Here is a 12924-nt window from a genome sequence, read left to right on the forward strand (position 1 = left end):
TCAGCAATAGTGAGCAGACCTCTGGGAATAAACAAAAGCTGGTCTAAAGGGAGTGGGTTTGATTTATGAAGATCCCTGGCTCTCTTGTGTTCTCTTGGATGCTCTGCAGAGTTGTGTGTGAAGGCGTTGTCAATTGAAGAGCCATAATAAAGCCAGCACTAAATGACACTTCCCTATATCCAGGCATGGGGAATAGTGAAGTGATATACAAATTGGTGGGGGAAGAGGCCTTGTGAAAAATGGAGAATCAACAGTTGTAGATAAAGGAGAGATCGAGTCTAAATTCTAATGATTATATTTGTGTATCTGTATTGTGGTGGTACCCAGAGGCTCCAATCAGGAGCTGTACCCCATTGTTACTTATTTGTATTCCCATAGCCTGTAGGAGCCCTGGGACCAGAACCCCATTTTGCCAGGCACTGTATAAGCACAGGTTTCAGAGTAACAGCCGTGTTAGTCTGTATTCGTAAATAGAAAAAAGAAAAGGAGTACTTGTGGAGTGGGGTGGGAGGAAGTTTTGTTTCATGGTCTCTGTGTGTATATAATGTCTTCTGCAGTTTCCACGATATGCTATGCATCCGATGAAGTGAGCTGTAGCTCACGAAAGCTCATGCTCAAATAAACTGGTTAGTCTCTAAGGTGCCACAAGTACTCCTTTTCTTTTTTCTATTTATGTATAAGCACAGAGCAACAAGACAGTCCCAGCTCCAAGGAGCTCACCGTCTAAATATGAGATGAGGGAAAACCGATGGATACAAATGCGGGCGTACAAGGGAGCAGAGACACAATAACAACATGACAGGCCGTGGTTTGAGCTAGATCCTGCATGCATGCGCACACATGCAGTGGAAGGGGCAGTCCTTGCCCTGGAGAGCTTAGAGTAGCTTGAAATTAGATCAACAAATGAGTGTTATGCACACACAAGAAGAAAAGGGAGCTAGAGAGGCTAAGAGTAATGGGTAAGGAGATCACGTGGTTACATAGACCAGCCGTTGCGCAGCTTCTTAGCACTTCAAGTTATATGTCATTGGAATTAGAAGAAATACTGCCTTTAGAGCCTGATCCTCCACTGTTGTCATGCAGCACAGTGCTGTTGGCTTCAGTGGAGCTTGATGGTTTATTCCAGCTGAGGATCTAGTGCATAGTGGGCACCATTTTAAACATTTAGGGTTCATCACCCCAGGTTCCTGCTGTAGACTTGGTATCTTCCTTAGCAGGAGATCCCACAGGATCGCAGTCACCGCAGAGTAGCAAATAGTGAATTGCGATACAGCCTCCATTTCTGGAGCTGAGTTGTGAAATGCTTGTTCCTCTGAATGTCCAGCATTAGCACTAGAGCTGAGTGTGGGGACAAATCTAGGTTTCCTGAAGCTGGTGAATCTGGGTTGTGGCCTGAGCTGATTTGTGGTTCTGAGTTGAATTTTTTTGAGAAACCAATGGCTTTGCAGGGTGGTCAGCCGGCAGCCAGACAAAACATGGCTTCTACAGAGTTTTTTCCTTTGAGTTTTCTGGTTCCTTAAAAGTGAAACTGAATGCTGCAAGCCCCAGAGGAACTGAAACAGCTCTGCAAAAACCTCTCCGTGGCTTGAAACTGCATTTTCACCCAGCACTGGTTCTGTCTAAGCACAGATGCTGGGATTTTCAAAGGGTCTAAAGCGGTCAGGTTCCCAACTTTCACTGAATTTCAGTGAATATCCCAGCTTTAAACTGCAGTCCTCACCATGGTGTCTGTGTCAGCCTGGCCCAAATACACTATATCTGATATGCTGCTCAGTATAACCTATAGACAGCCAGTATTGTATGACCAGGTGACAAAGCTAGACAGTGTCCCAAAGAAACAGTTTCCTTAGTAAGCTTTGATCTCTGTCATTTTACAGGTGTGGGTATTATTAGAGGCCAAATGACCAATGTCCAGGTGAAAGTTTCAAAATGGCCGACATACCCTCTTCCGTGCGTGTGCTCTAGGGCCTCTCAGACCAGAGGACCCTAAAGAGCTTTATATATACAAAAGCCATTTCACTCACCACTAAAGCGCAGCTACTTCTGGAATAGAGCCATTGTATCAGCACACAGCATCGCCACATATATGTTTTCATTTGGCTCAGTCTAAGCTGTTGTGCGTTTTACATTGTGAGTCATCTTCAATTTACCTTGTAGAAACTCTTGAAGAATGGCTGTCAGCGTCGGAATCTTTGCTTGTTTTATTACATTTCCTTTGTGCATCTCCTCCGACAGTTTGTCCCCATGGAGACCAAGATTCCCCTGGCCATTCAGTTTTGGGCCCCCTCTGTACTACAAAGCCTACCGTTTCCTAGTACTACTGGTGTCAGAACATAGTTTGGGTTTGCCTGGGGGTAGGCCCGAACAAAACCCGTACTAGTGTTTTAGCCTTGGTAAAGAGCAGAGCACGGCTTCTTCTCATCCACACAGACAAATCTTGTTCTCACTTGGTGTGGGGTGCTTAAACGGGGAGTCTGCAGTATGTGCAGCACCTTATTCATTCAGCGACACCTCCGCCTTGGGGAAAATTTGAGAGAGAGAGAGAGAGAAGGTGGATGAGGGAATATCTGTTGTTGGAGCAACTCCTATTAGTGGAAAGGACAAACTTTTGAGCTTCACAGAGCTCTTCCTCAGGTCTGGAGAAAGTAACCAGATTGTCCAAGCTAAATACAAGGTGGGACAGATTGTTAAACCTAAGGGATTCACACCTGTTGAGGGAGACCATAGAATATCAGGGTTGGAAGGGACCTCAGGAGGTCATCTAGTCCAACCCCCTGCTCAAAGCAGGACCAATCCCCAACTAAATCATCCCAGCCAGGGCTTTGTCAAGCCTGACCTTAAAAACTTCTAAGGAAGGAGATTCCACCACCTCCCTAGGTAACACATTCCAGTGTTTCACCACCATCCTAGTGAAAAAGTTTTTCCTAATATCCAACCTAAACCTCCCCCACTGCAACTTGAGACCATTATTCCTCGTTCTGTCATCTGCTACCACTGAGAACAGTCTAGATCCATCATCTTTGGAACCCCCTTTCAGGTAGTTGAAAGCAGCTATCAAATCTCCCCTCATTCTTCTCTTCCGCAGACTAAACAATCCCAGTTCCCTCAGCCTCTCCTCATAAGTCATGTGTTCCAGTCCCCTAATCGTTTTTGTTGATTAGGGGACATCGGATGAAGTGAGCAGTAGCTCACAAAAGCTTATGCTCAAATAAATTCGTTAGTCTCCTAAGGTGCCACAAGTCCTCCTTTTCTTTTTGCGGATACAGACTAACACGGCTGCTACTCTGAAACCTGTCTTTGTGAAAAGTGTTCACCCACAGGTCACAGGCTGTTTTTTTTATATAATTTTTATGTGTGAGCTCTTTCAAGAGCACAGTGATTGTCTGACTTCGCCCACGTAGTTGTTGCTGGGGCATTTGATGCACTGGATGAGATACGCTACATGTTGTGATAGGCATATGCAGGACCCGGGGATCTTGAAAAGTGTGTTATCGCGGGGGATTATTCATCATTATAGCAGTAGAGAGAGATGTCTGTAGGTTTTGCATCTGTTGCTCTGTCAGGATCTGTTGCTGCTTTGAGTTGGTGTGTCCTGATCTGTGGGGAGCTTGCTTCGGATGATGAGCCTGGCAACACTGGGAGGGTATTTGAAGGCCAAAAGAGGGGATTCAGGAAAGATTTCTTTCAGGATGGGGTCCCCATCTAGTACAGGTTGTAATCATTTGATGCTACCTCATATGGGTTCCAATGTGGGGTGGTAGGTGACAATGAGGAGTGTGCAGTCGGAGGGGATTTTGTTTCTGTATTGAAGCAGGTTCTCCCAGAGTATTTGGGTGGCCCACTCCATGATGTGATCTACTTCTCTGGTGGAGTGTCCTTGTTTAGTGAAAGTGGTTTTAAGTGTGTGGAGATGTGTATCCCAGACTTTCTCTTCTGAGCATATTCTGTGGTATTTGAGTGCCTAGCTGTGTATAAAAACATCTTCTGTATTTTCCACAGTATGCATCCGATGAAGTGAGCTGTAGCTCACGAAAGCTTATGCTCAAATAAATTGGTTAGTCTCTAAGGTGCCACAAGTACTCCTTTTCTTTTAGCTGTAGATAATAGATTTCTTGGTGTGTCTAGGGTGGTTACTGGATCTGTGGAGGGAAGTGTGGTGATCCATGGGCTTCCCTTGTGGAATTTGATTGTGATGTCCCAGAAGCTGATGCTGGTGTGGGAGTGTTAATTTAGAGAGAGTGTGATGGATGGGTGGTGGCTGTTGAGGTGTGGGGGAAATCTGTGAGGGAGTGGCCTATAAACAGGTTGGCATGTTGGGGAGCCATCTTAGTACCCATGGCTGTTCCCATCATTTGGACAATGTGTTTGTTGTTAAAGGTAAAGTGGTTATGGGCGAGGATGAAATGGATGAGTCTGGAGATGTTTGCAGTGGATTTCTGAGTGGTGTTGATATCTGAGGCAGGCAGCAATACCATCGTGGTGAACGATGTTTGGCGTCTAGGAAATTGACTTCCATAGGGGCAAGGATGGTGTTCTGAGGGAGCTTGTTAATGCTGCAGATTTTCTGGAAGAACTTGGTTGTGGCCTGGAGGAAAATGGCCTTTTGGAGGATGGTTTCCCTTGGTCCTGATGTTCCTTCAGTCAGAGTGCCGTGGCCAAATATGATGGGTCTGCCTAGGTTCCCATGTGTATCTTGGGAAGTTTGTAGAAGGTCCCTGGGGTGGGTTCAGGAGGTTGAGGTTATAGAGATTCTCTTAGAATTGTTTGGGGAAGGATTTGATGATATCTTTAAATTCCTGCGTGGATTATGGTGTAGGGTATTCTTTCAGTTCTTTGTAGTAGATGGTGTCAGAATTGTTGGTGGGCTCATCATGAGTAAGGCTGCAAGTCTGTCATGGAGGTCATGGATTGACTTTCCAGGACCTTTGTGACTTCTGCAGTGGCTGGTGTGGCTGGCCCCAAGGCTACCTGAGCAGGTGGGGCAGCCCCAGGGCCAGATGCATCAGCCACTGCTGGAGCGGCCCCGGGGGCCACCGGAGCAGCAATGGTCCCGGGGGTGCCCCTGGAGCAGCAACGGTGTCTCTAGGTTCCACACTGCCCCCGCCCCCCAGCAGCTACGTGCCCCCCTCAACTCCCTGGGGTTCCCAGAGCAGCTAAGATTTGGTCAGGGGTATTTATAGTACAAGTCATGGACAGGTCATGGTCTGTGAATATTTGCTTATTGCCCGTGACTTGTCCATGACTTTTACTAAAAATACCTATGACTAAATCTTAGCCTTAGTCATGATTGAGGACTACAATGGTGCCTCCTTTGTCTGCTGATTTGACCATTAACTGATACGTGGATTTTTTTTGCTTGTGACTATTGGTGCGACGTGGTAGCTGTGGGTGATGTCTTCGTTGTGAAAATTCCTTGAGGTAGAGTCGGTGAACGAATGTTTCCAGTTCTCCACGTCAGACGTTCGGTCCCTTGGAGAGTACAGCTAATTCAGTTCCCGGTGGGGTTGTCTTGATTGGTTGATGATACTGGGGTGTCGTGTAGTGTCCATGTGGATGGGTCCTGGTGTCATGATTTCTCCTAGAAGTTAAACTTGATAATAACAACCACCAACATGGTGATTTGTGGAATCTGTGCTGTGGGGTTAGTCTAATTTGTTGTTTTTTTTTTTCAATGTTCCATAGACAGATCCTCAGAGAAGCTTCACTGCTTAACATGGAAATATTTAGCAACTTGTTTATAATCACTGTGGATATGATTTCTTATTTGCCTTTTGATGCTGCAGTTCGGTTTATATTTCTAGTCACTCCTACTGTGCTTAGCTCAGTGAGAGAAGTGCAATAACTGGGCAGAAAAAACATCTGCCAGAATCCACATTTTTCTTCGAGTGCTGGTCCTCATGTACCTGAGTCAAACAAGTAGTGTCCACTGGCCCACACGTGCTCTGGACCAATGGTATAAGAGGCAGTGCGGGCCAGCAGCTCTCCAGTTCCTTCTTACTGCCATGTGGAATCCCAATGTCCACAGATTTTCTCCAGATTTTCTCTTTGATCTCCTGTAAATAGCTATTGGTAATAGTTTCATAGTTTTATATTTTTTACATTAGCGTAGTTAGAATTTTATAGTATCGTTCATACAGCTTGGTTTTTTCCTGTTCTGGTCAGAAGCCTTTTAAGTAGGCTTGAAAAAATGGATGTGAGGCCTGTGTTCACAATAGCTCCTAACTCAGACACTGTGTCCATACACCAGCCTTGCATTTCTCTCTCTTAAGATACGCCATGTAGGGTCGAGCTCAGACTTTGTCTGTGCAGGTCCTAGCCTGTTGTTTCTGTGTGAGTGACTGCAGCCTGTGAAAGAGACTGTCAAGTGATGCTCAGTGGAAACAGGATTAGCTTGCTTTGTTCACTTTAATGAAACCCGAACTACTCGGTAAGACATGAGAAGCTATGCAAGAGCAGGGAGTGCTTTAGCAAAGGGTAACCGGTATGTTTGCGCTGGCTGACCAAGATCTTTGCTTGAATGCTGCCCCCTTCTGACAGCTTTGGACATTGCACTTGTATTTGAAATAGTTATCTTTATCTTGACCTCATGTGACTCATGTGGTGAGAGTTGTGGGTGTTCCCCCTTTCTTTGTCTGTTTGACTAGTCTGTCTTTGATTTTCTAGACAGACATTGTGGCTTACTCTTATTTTTGTAAAACAGCATGTACGTTGATGGAAACCTCTTCAAGCCAAAGGGTGCGGCAGCACCCCTACTTGCAGCACCCATGAATAGCTGTGACTGCGGGGTACCAACTCCATGTAACCAGCCAGCCTTTATGGGCACGCCAACAAACACTCTGCAGGCCATCGGTCCTCTGTAAACCAAAATTTGAGAACCAATGCAGCTGACCAGTACATGTTACCAAACCTTTTAAACAGCGTATGACTGCAAATCCAGAGCTCACTGGGACTTTGGTGCACATCATGATAATTCAGTATAGCTCTATCAATGAACTGGCCCCTACCCACTGAGTAAAGGAGAATCTCTGTTAGCAGCGAGCAGATTTAAACCACGATGCTGGGCAGATTTAGTTCCATCTGTGAAGTGCCGTAGTCATTACACGTCCTACCCCAAGCCAGTGTGTTCCAGTAACATTACATGATTCTCCCTGAGTACATTGTATGAAGTCTTGTAATATTTTTTTTTAGTAATGTTGCTTTGTTGTCTCTCTCCAACCTTTTAATGATCTCCTGTAAGGATTTTGATTTATTTGTTGTGTTGTTGTTGCAGCGTCATGTGTGGCTGACCGAAAGGGGGATTTATAAACATTGCTAATTTATTAATAAACTTTTTCACTGCTTCTTCCCTAGCTGGCACCAGAAAACACTCTGATGTCCTTCCAAAAAGCAGTGGAGCAGAAAATACATGGAGTGCAAGCTGATGTAGCGATAAGGCAAGTCTGTGTAACTGTTTGCTTCAAGTGCAATGATTTTCTTTAGGGACCGGTCCAACCCAAATCCCTAGATCTGCTTTGTTTTGTTTCCAGATCTGAATTTTGCCACTTAAGTTTTCCACTGTGGCATCCTCTGAGAAGGGCCTCTTGGAGAGTGTGCTCCTATCTTCTCATATGCTGCTATTTATAAAGTATGTAAGTTAGTCATTTGGCTGGCACAATGATTAGGGATTAAATTATAAAGGAAACCAGGCTTTCTACTAATCTTCATATCAAGGGCCAAAATTCACGACAGGGTGCCATCTTATAGTTTGCTTTATTATGATGAAATAAGGTAACGTGGGTCTGGTTTGCCTTAGTCTGGCTGCCTTCTCCAAAGGAGTACAGTGGAACCTGCTTGTAAAGAGCTTGGCTATCATGAAGTTCTGGTTGCATGGAAGGAAAATGAAAGTCCTAAATTTTTTCACTGTGTTGTACAGTGCCATCCGAGTTAAAACAGTCATGAGAATTTACCAGCCCAGACGCAAAATCCCTTTGCCTTCCCTTACCCTGATGCAGAAAATGTAATTAGATTTGTATCTGCCTGTTTACCCCCACACACACCTAACCCCCCACAAAAAAAACCAGTTCTACCCTCTAGAACTTGGCAAGGCTGAGTTGGGGGAGTCTTTGAAAGAGTGGAGTTAAGACATTTTTTATGTGAGAATAAGAGGGCAATTTTCTGCATTTAATTTTCTCAGACCTCCTAGATCTCTTAAATATAAATATTGTATGCATGTTTTTTTCATAGGCATCCAACATGTGCACATTTGCAGAAAGCAGATTGGACAAAGTCTGTACAACAAACTTCCATTCAGTAGGAGCAAACAACAGTGGGAGGCAAAACTTCAAAGGGACATTTTTAAGGATGATTGTGTACGACCGCTATTATGGTAGCACCTAGCAGCAGCAGTCAGGCTCAGGGCCCCATAGTAGATCCGCTGTGTACAAACACAGAGTAGAAGGACCGCCCTTGCCCCAAGGAGCTAATTTAAGGCCAGGTGCAGCATTGTGTGTGATAAAGAATAAGCAGCAGCAAGGGAGGAAGGGAGGCCGGCCAGCTATATGCAAGGTTAGGTGGTATATTTATTTTGAATTAGAAGATACAAGTCACAGACAAATATCTAAAGTTCCTGCTGCTTGTCTTTGAACTTGCCCTTTTGGACTAAATTGAAGGTTGTTAAGTGGAAGATATAAAAAGGGAGAGTATCACAGTGTTGAAGAACTGGTTAATGTTGTTCAGCTGACTTCTCCTCAATCTGCATGCAACAAAAATGAATGAAGTGGAATAGACGAATGGGGAACAGGAGAAAAAAAAAAAGGAAGTGAGAGAGGAGAATAGAGGCAGGTCAAAATGGGGAAGGGATAGCAGGAGAGGACTCGCTTCCATGTTGGCTGTGGATGCACAGCAAACCACACTCAGAAAAGGCATTCCCTGTAGTACCTTCCCAGGGCTTTAACCACACTTGCCAGGCTGAATCCTGTAGAGGGTGCTTTTTATTTCTGTTAGGTTAGATACTAAATCTGATTCTCTTTGCATGGGGGAGGATGTGGATTCTCATGGTTTCATTTTCCTGCACTGAAAGTCAGTGACCTTCTCTTGCTTGTCTAATAATGACACTGCGTTTGCATACAGTGTGGATCAGGATTCATATCTGATGCTAAGAAATAGCTTGAAATTAACCCACAAGGGAGACACATAATTGGTATTTAAAAAAACACCCAAAAAACCTCTTTGGTGGGTTATTCTATCTGAAAGGCGTCTCTGCGGTAAAAGATAGGCTTGTGGGTTGTGGAGTTTGAACATCAGGGCTTCTCTTTTGCAATCGCTGTCTGACAGCAAACAGATTTAAACCCTAATGGAAGTTCCTGTCTGCTGTAACGGGAGGTCATTTTGCAGTGTTGAAGGACAAATCAGGGTTGACAGCGGCTTAATCCCTTAATGAATTCACTTTTGAATTACTCTAAACTGTTGCAAAGAGAATACCATTGGAAGCAAAATAATCGCTTGTGTGTTGGAGATGAGCCTGGTCACTTTGCATACCTATTCTAACCGAGTCAGCCGACCTTATGGAAGAGCGGAGTTGAAAGTATCACTCAAGCACCCTGAGCCTGGACCAGATCATCCTGCTGAAATGGCAGTCCTGTGTCTACCGCCCCCTCCAGGAGAACCCTGATCTGTACTTCAGCTGAAAAGCTTTTGTCTCCCCTACCTCCATGGGAACGTGGCGTCTGCATGTTTCCTTGACATCATGCCCCGCCTTGATTCATGAAATGCATCCTGTAAGATCTTTATAAAGTCAGGGCTTCACTATACATGCAGTGCCTTTCTTACCTGTGCGTGTTTGTACGGTGCTACTTAGCCCGTGCGTTCCAAATGACAGTACACCTGGATGGGGCCCAGGAGGGGATTAGAAAGGGGAGAGAACGTTAAAGGCCACACAGGGTTTCTGCATGGCACTGTGGTGGTTAAAGAGGGTCTGAGTACACTGTGCTGAGAAATGTACTGAGTCGTAGGCTCCTGTCTACCTTAAACATTCAACACGCTTCATTCTGTGTCTGCTCGGAAGTTTTAAACCCCATGAAAGACCTTCAGATGTCGAGGCATGATGTGCTTCTGGCCAGGACTGGTGCTGTGTCAGCGTGTTGCTTTGGGTGGAAAGGCAGTTTATATAATTCATTGCTAGAAATAGAAAACAAGATTTGAGTGACATTTCAGATAAGGGCCTTCTGCAGGCAGTGGTGAAGCTGGGACTGCATTTGCTCTGTCAACTAAAGTAGGTCTTTGTACTGCTCCCAGCTCAAGGCAGACTCCCAGTTAGGTTCAAATGGGTTTCACCGTTAACCCTGTCCGTATTCAAGATCTCCCTCTTGAGCCTCACTCCAGTGGGGATCTGTGCTTTGATACCCCGAGCCGTTTCCAGGGCTTCACCCCCCGCACCTCAGGCCAGCCAATCACTGGAGAAGCGTGGCAGCAGCTTCCTGACGAACAGCTGTCCCAACATGTCTTCCCCACTGCGAAAATCATGTCTAGAGCCTCATTCTTTCAAAAGAGTTTGCTGCACTGCTCTGAGATAGATTTCAAACCTTCACAGCAAAGAATTCCCATCCACAGCTCTTCAACCTCTGTGAGATCCCTCTTTTTCTTTTAATGTTGCCACACTTCTGTCATCTTTTTTGAACTGTTCGTTAAACACCTGGGTGGGGCCTATGGGCACTATATAGATGCGGCTATTTTACTTCATGGGGCAAAATTCGGTTTATGGTATCTGCCCCCTCCTCTGCAGCTGCTTGTATGGATGCTGCCTTCAATATATTTTACTCTGAATCTAGCACACCTCTCTAGGTTAACCCATATCTTCAGAGGAAATGTGTGTGTGGTTATTATGGTCAGAAAAGCAATTTCATAAAAATAACAACTTAGCTCAGCTCATCTGCTGCCTGGTCTGCATTACAAGTGTATCTGGTTTTTCTGACCAAAATATGGACATTTGTTACTCCGGTTTTAGCACTGCAGAGCCGGTACAACTATGGATAGCAAGGCTGGCTCCCACATCCTCAACAAAATTGTTCAGTAAGTTCAGGTATAAAGCCATGGTTAGTTCCCTTTTTAAAAAAGTTCATAATGTAAGGAGAGACAGGCAGGCGAAATGTGACCACAGGATTAAGAACCAGAGTGCTAATCCTAGCCCCAACACTACCTCCATCTATGGCCTGGGGCGAGTCTCCTAATCCCCTTCCTAGTTTTCACATCTGTGAAACGGGAATACTGCTCCTGTACTTCACAGGGTCATTGTGAAATGTGGCCAGCTCATGTCTGGAGAGCTCTTTGTGGCCTAAACCCTTTATGCTACTGCTGAGTAGCAGTAGTTGGACCGTTTAGGGCAAGGTGAATCTCAAAAGGCCACTCTGGATTTCATGTTTGCTTTGGATGTTTATCGGAACTTTTTGCGCAGTTGGGCTGGGAATCTCGTGAAGATAGGCTCTCTTGTGAGATCCCCCAGCATCTTCTGCTTCCGACTGGCTTGTAAATAACACGAGCACTGTGCCTCTTGCCATATTTGTGTGCTTCCTGCCCCCAACCAAGTCCCAGAAGTGCAAAAGCAGGTCAAAATGAAAAATGAACCACCAAAAAACACCCACAACTAAACCCGAGTAACTGGATAACTCTTCTTCAGCAACCTGTGTCGTCCATTCTGACTGCACTGTTGCTGTCATTCGTTCCTTGTGAGGTGATGTTTTCAAAAGTGCCTAGGTTACTCAGGATACTAAATCACATTTTCAAAAGTGACTTAGGCTTTGTCTACACTTACAGCGGCATATAGAGTACGTACACTACACGCCCCCCAGCATGAGTTTAAATAGCCAAGACAAGGCTTATGCGAGTAGACTAAAGACACGGCAGAACCTTAAGGTAGGTACCCTACAGGGCTGTCTACCCACCCAAACCACAGGGAAAGGCTCTGGTAGTGGGGAAAAAAGGGTTCTGGCAGTAGGGAGGCAGCTCCTTGCTGTTGGAAACTTTCCTCGCTGCATCACCCATGCCAGACACTTTTCACTGCAGCGTGTACTACGCGTACCCTACACACAGTCACCACCGGTACGGACTATGCATCAGACACTTAATGGTCTAAACCTTATTGAAATTCCACGGGACTTTGAGGGTCCTACACAGGGAAATTGGGGTCCTAAGTAACTCAGGTGCTTTTGAAAATGTTATCATTAGTCTAATTTTTAGGTTGTAAGACTTTCGGGGCAGGCATTATTTGCTTTACACATGTATAAAGGGCCTCCCATGCTAAAACAAAATTAACGGGATTCATAATGAATTTTCAGAGGGTTTTGGGCCTCAGTAGAACAGGGTGAGGTTTTGGCAATCATTCAGGTGGGGAGTTTTGTTCTTATCCAAGTTAGTTTACCAAATCCTAAGAGAAACTCTAAGTTAAGGGTGGAGCTGTGCAAACCTTGAAATGGATGAAAGTATCTGAAATGCATTTTAAAGATGATTTTTCTCCTATGTGTGTAGTTTTGTAAATGAATCAAGAACACTGAGGGCCTGCAAAATTAATTGAGATCTTGACCCCATTTTAACCCTGGTCTGAAAAGCTGGAGAGAGGTGGAGCAGAAACCATCTGTTCTTCTCTAATATTGTGTACGTGCTAGCTAATAGCCGTAGGTTAACGGAGATGCTTGTTTGCTTTGCAGCTATGATGGGGTGCCATTCCTTATGCACGACAAGACACTCAGGAGGACAACTAACGTGGAGGAAGTGTTTCCAGAACTGGCCTACGAGCATTCTTACATGTTCAACTGGACTGACCTGGAGAGGCTTAATGCTGGCAAATGGTTCCTAAGGGTGCGTGCGATCATATACTGAAGATAGGGTCCCTACCATCTGGAGGGGGTGGGGGCAGGGTGTTGTGTGCCCTGTATCCAAAGTCAGGACATTGGT

General features: G+C 45.1%; 1 protein-coding gene across 3 annotated transcripts in view; it reads left to right on the plus strand.

Moving 5' to 3' along the window:
• GDPD5 (glycerophosphodiester phosphodiesterase domain containing 5) overlaps window positions 1–12924 on the plus strand; it is a 337315-nt gene that overhangs the window by 288758 nt on the left and 35633 nt on the right. For all 3 annotated transcript variants that reach the window (XM_074955111.1, XM_074955119.1, XM_074955130.1), the window contains exons 10-11: window positions 7351–7433; window positions 12678–12828. In XM_074955111.1, coding sequence (XP_074811212.1) covers window positions 7351–7433; window positions 12678–12828 — 234 coding nt within the window. The remainder of the gene's footprint in view (window positions 1–7350; window positions 7434–12677; window positions 12829–12924) is intronic.

Source organism: Natator depressus, chromosome 1 (assembly GCF_965152275.1).
Source record: "Natator depressus isolate rNatDep1 chromosome 1, rNatDep2.hap1, whole genome shotgun sequence".
In the NCBI taxonomy this organism is placed as follows: Eukaryota; Metazoa; Chordata; order Testudines; family Cheloniidae; genus Natator; species Natator depressus.